The sequence below is a fragment of the Sinocyclocheilus grahami genome, unplaced genomic scaffold (assembly GCF_001515645.1).
Source record: "Sinocyclocheilus grahami isolate Dianchi unplaced genomic scaffold, SAMN03320097.WGS_v1.1 scaffold10.1, whole genome shotgun sequence".
NCBI lineage: Eukaryota > Metazoa > Chordata > Actinopteri > Cypriniformes > Cyprinidae > Sinocyclocheilus > Sinocyclocheilus grahami.
In genome coordinates, this window is record NW_015505189.1 from 2,668,222 (window position 1) to 2,672,920 (window position 4,699).

Genomic DNA, 4,699 nt, shown 5'->3' on the forward strand with positions numbered 1-4,699 from the left:
GGGAGAAAAAAACGGGGGTTTTTTTTTTTTTTTTGGGGGGGGGGGGGGGGATCCAATGGAGCTTTTTCTTTGTTTAATAAAATCTGTTCTATCTACAATTGACAGCTGACATCTCTCTCGTCTTCCTCAGTTATTCAGGATGCAGAGCCCGAGTGTACTGCTGATCTTTACCCTTTGTGGGTCAAGCTTGTGCAACCTTATGCAGGAGAAACAGACAGATTTTGGGCTGCAGGTGTTCTCCGAAGCCATCCAATCTGCTCCGGACAGAAATCTGGTTCTCTCTCCCTATGGCATCTCTTCAGTGCTAGGCATGGCTCAGCTGGGTGCTTATGGCAGCACTCTTCAAATGCTCACCTCCAAGATGGGCTACTCACTGCAAGGTAGATGAATGAGAGCAGTTGATGTAATTCTATTATGTTCTGGAACAGCTTAAACCCTATTCGCACGGGATTAGTATTACCTGGTGACTTCCAGTCATTTGTAATAGTTGCAAAGGTTGTCTGTGATCTTAATCCCGTGCCAATCGGCCATGTCTGTAATTTGTAAAGTAATTTCAAAATCACACAAGGTCCCCAGATAATACTAATCCCGTGCGAATAGGGCTTAGAAAAACTATAGATAGATAGATAATTTTGATAAAGCACATATATATGTATGTAGAGAATAGGCCTTTGCGTATCATTTATATCTTGCATTCTTATGTTTAAATCATATCTTACATTCCTAATGCAATGTGTAAAGATTGTTGTTTTTCAAACTCTTTTTTTTTTTTTTTTTCTTTGATAGCACGAGGAATGCCAAAGCTACAGAGGCTTCTTCAAAGAGATCTGGCCAGTGAAGACGGGGTAGAAGTAGCCAGCGGTGTCATGGTTAACCAGAAGATAATCCTGGAAAAGCTTTTTAGGTGCAGCCTGACCAAAGCCTTCCAGAGTGTCCCTCACCAAATAGACTTCAGCCAACCAGAGATGGCCCGGAAGGTGATCAACTCCTGGACATCTGACCACACTGGTGGTAAGTATTTTAAAGTCACTTCTATTTTGATTACATTGCCTGTGATGTTCCTCATTTCTACATCAATTTGAATAAAAATGCCTGCTAAATTATTAAATGTAAACTCACTCACCATACACATTTACAAGACGATTAACTGATTTATTGGTTTCATTTCTTAGGAATGATTACTGACTTCCTCCCCTCTGGGGTGTTGAGTGAACTGACACGCTTGGTCCTGTTGAATGCCCTCCACTTCCATGGGGTCTGGAAGACACCGTTTGACCCTAAACTTACTAGGGAACAGCTATTCCACAGAGGCAACGGCAGTGCTGTATCTGTTCCTATGATGACTATGACTTCAAAATTCAACTGTGGTGAGTGTCAACGATTTGTTTAAAGCAGGGGTAGGCAAGTTCGGTCCTAGAGAGCCGCAGTCCTGCAGAGTTCATCTCCAACCCTAATCAAACACACCTGAACAAGCTAATCAAGTGAGGGTTTTTTTTCCCCCTCCTCCTCCAGGGTTGGAGCTGAACTCTGCAGGACTGCGGCTCCCTAGGACCGAACTTGCCTACCCCTAGTTTAAAGGAACTGATGAGAAAATTAAGAAATTTGTAATGGTTATTTACAAAATTTTTCTCCATGTAGGTGAGTTTGTGACTGAAGACGGTGTGGACTATGATGTCATTGAGGTGCCTTATGAGGGGGAGTCGCTAAGTATGCTTCTGGTGATGCCATTTGAGAGGGATGTGCCTCTTTTGGCCTTGAACAAAGAGCTGAGAAGCAGCAGGATTCACCAATGGAGAAAACAGATGAGAAAGATTAACAAACAACTTGCTATGCCAAGGTAACGCATCTATTTCTGTGAACCTGCGTAGGATTTTTATATTGCGATGAACATATTAAAACACGAAGCCTCATCTCCAACCCTAATCAAACACACCTGAACAAGCTAATCAAGTGAGGGTTTTTTTTCCCCCTCCTCCTCCAGGGTTGGAGCTGAACTCTGCAGGACTGCGGCTCTCTAGGACCGAACTTGCCTACCCCTAGTTTAAAGGAACTGATGAGAAAATTAAGAAATTTGTAATGGTTATTTACAAACTTTTTCTCCATGTAGGTGAGTTTGTGACTGAAGACGGTGTGGACTATGATGTCATTGAGGTGCCTTATGAGGGGGAGTCGCTAAGTATGCTTCTGGTGATGCCATTTGAGAGGGATGTGCCTCTTTTGGCCTTGAACAAAGAGCTGAGAAGCAGCAGGATTCACCAATGGAGAAAACAGATGAGAAAGATTAACAAACAACTTGCTATGCCAAGGTAACGCATCTATTTCTGTGAACCTGCGTAGGATTTTTATATTGCGATGAACATATTAAAACACGAAGCCTAATGTATGTGTTATATAATGATGATATCTCAGGTTCTCCATGGATACAGAAATTGATCTTAAGTCCACACTGAGCAAGATGGGTCTTGGAGACATTTTCAGCCAGAGCAAAGCTGATTTCTCTCGCATTACCAGTGAGTATTGGAAATTGTCAGATTTCATTTTTGGCAATGCTGTTGTTAAAGAATAAATGTTAATGGATTCTCTTTTTTGATAAATCTAATAGTTGTTTCTCTCTCTCTCTCTTTGTACAATTAGCTGAGGAACCTTTATGTGTATCCAAGGTCCTTCAGAGAGTAAAACTTGAGGTGAATGAAGAAGGAACCAAAGGCTCATCTGCCACAGGTACAGACACTGAATTGCAATACACTACAACAGTTATTTAATTGCATTAACTGTCATTATAGTGAAACCAAAATGCATATTTTACTTTATTTATTTTTTCTGTGATTCCACAGCGGCTGTCATCTACTCTCGCATGGCTGTTGAGGAGATCAAATTAGATAGACCCTTCTATTTCCTTATTCAGCACAAACCCACTGGTCAGTTGTGCTTTCATTTCGTGTGCTTTTATCTGGATGTGTGTCAGTGTAGTTTTGTCTGTTGGTTGTCTCCCTTAATAGTAATATCCCCCGTTTAAATTCACAGGTGCGTTGTTGTTTAGCGGTCAGGTGAACCAGCCTCAGGAATACTAACAGACCGAGGTTGTACCTGAAGTAACCATACAAATAGAAGGACCAAAGAAACTGCCAACAAGTCTGCACACAACATACTACTGAAGTCAAGAGATGCTTGGAGTTCTGTTTTAAAATGAAAGGGGTGGGGGTGCCGAACTTTAATAAGAAACGTATAAATGTTTATTCAGTATGTGTCCTCTGCTATGGGGGAGGAAAGATCTATGCTATAAAAAGAAAGCACTACTGTTTGAAACATATGTCTGAAACAATCAGGGAGATTTAATGAACAAATTTACAGCCTCTGCAGACAAAGAGGTTCTACATGCACTAATAATTTGAAGAGTGAATTCATTTGTATGCTTGGTTTCATCTGTTTAATATGCTTATCTTTTTTTTTTAAAGTTGTTTTACAGTATTTATATTAATTTATTGTCGAATGTTATATTTTCTTGAAGACTGTTTATTAAAATTGTTTTCTTTTATAATAAAAGCGCCCATACGCGAACATGAATTAGGTTTACGTTCTTTATTTAATTACTTTGGAGCTGGCGACATCTTGTGTTCAAAGATAAAAAGTCAACTATATTGCAACACTTTTCGGATAAATGAATGTGTAGATACGCTATTGGAATAATAACCTTTCAGATGAATGCACGCGTAGCACTAGCTGGCAGTACAAGTGACATTGTGATTTCATTTGTCATGATTGTCGCAATCAATGACCCAAACTGAGCAGCATGAATCTGGGTAAGATTAAAGTTCTTAAACCCACCCTATCTCCGTTACCATGGAAACCTGAATCAGCCCCCTGTTTTGTCATGGCAACAACATCTGAACATCTTACCCTGATTTCAGAGGCAAAGCTGTTAAGTTTTACAAACAGATAAGAAAAACACTTTATCGCTTTCGAAAACGTAAACACATAGAACATTCGTTATTTTTTGTTAGAAGTGGGAATTAATTTCTTGTAAAGGCAGCAAGAGGAATTTCTGCAAGAGATCTAGTGGGGACAGGAATGCGCATGCGCGCTGGTGATGATGATGCTACCCAGCTCCGGCTCGATTCAGGGAATCGGTTCTTTCAAACTTCGTTTAAACGAACCGACTCAATTGTTCTTTCATGCCATAACGTTTTTTTTTTTTATTATTATTAATGCCAAGGTATCAAATATAAAAATACAGAGAATATCAATAAATAAATACATAATACAAAACGAAAAGATTTAACAAAATAAATTAAAAAGATTAAATTAACCGTTTTAAAAGCCTTGAGATTCTTGGAAGATGAAATCGTTTGGATATACTGTTGAACCTCTTTTTTATAAACCATATATAAAGGATTTTGATTAGTGAATTTACTGCGGTGAATATGACATTTTGCCAGAAGTAATAATAGGTCAATAATAAAATATTCATTAATTTGATCTTTTTGTATATTAAAGAAGCCAAACAGTACATCCTTAAAAAGCAGAGAGAAATCCTGGAGTACACTGCGATTGATAACATTAGAGAATTCAATCCAAAATAGCTGTGTGTGAGGACAATCCCAAAAGATATGCATATCAGTTTCATTAGGGTCACCACAAAAAGAACAGCTTGTATCTATGTCTGATTTAAACCTCTTAAAATCTGTGTAACAATTTGAAT

At 38.9% G+C, this 4,699-nt stretch overlaps 1 protein-coding gene across 1 annotated transcript in view; it reads left to right on the forward strand.

The window, feature by feature from the left end:
• The window catches only part of serpine1 (serpin peptidase inhibitor, clade E (nexin, plasminogen activator inhibitor type 1), member 1), a 4,237-nt gene extending 791 nt beyond the window's left edge, over positions 1-3,446 (forward strand). The window contains exons 2-9 of the mRNA XM_016283572.1: positions 131-380; positions 787-1,011; positions 1,173-1,367; positions 1,639-1,837; positions 2,410-2,510; positions 2,635-2,721; positions 2,835-2,918; positions 3,025-3,446. Coding sequence (XP_016139058.1) covers positions 140-380; positions 787-1,011; positions 1,173-1,367; positions 1,639-1,837; positions 2,410-2,510; positions 2,635-2,721; positions 2,835-2,918; positions 3,025-3,071 — 1,179 coding nt within the window. The 5' untranslated portion in view covers positions 131-139 and the 3' untranslated portion in view covers positions 3,072-3,446. The remainder of the gene's footprint in view (positions 1-130; positions 381-786; positions 1,012-1,172; positions 1,368-1,638; positions 1,838-2,409; positions 2,511-2,634; positions 2,722-2,834; positions 2,919-3,024) is intronic.
• The last annotated feature ends 1,253 nt before the right edge of the window (positions 3,447-4,699 follow it).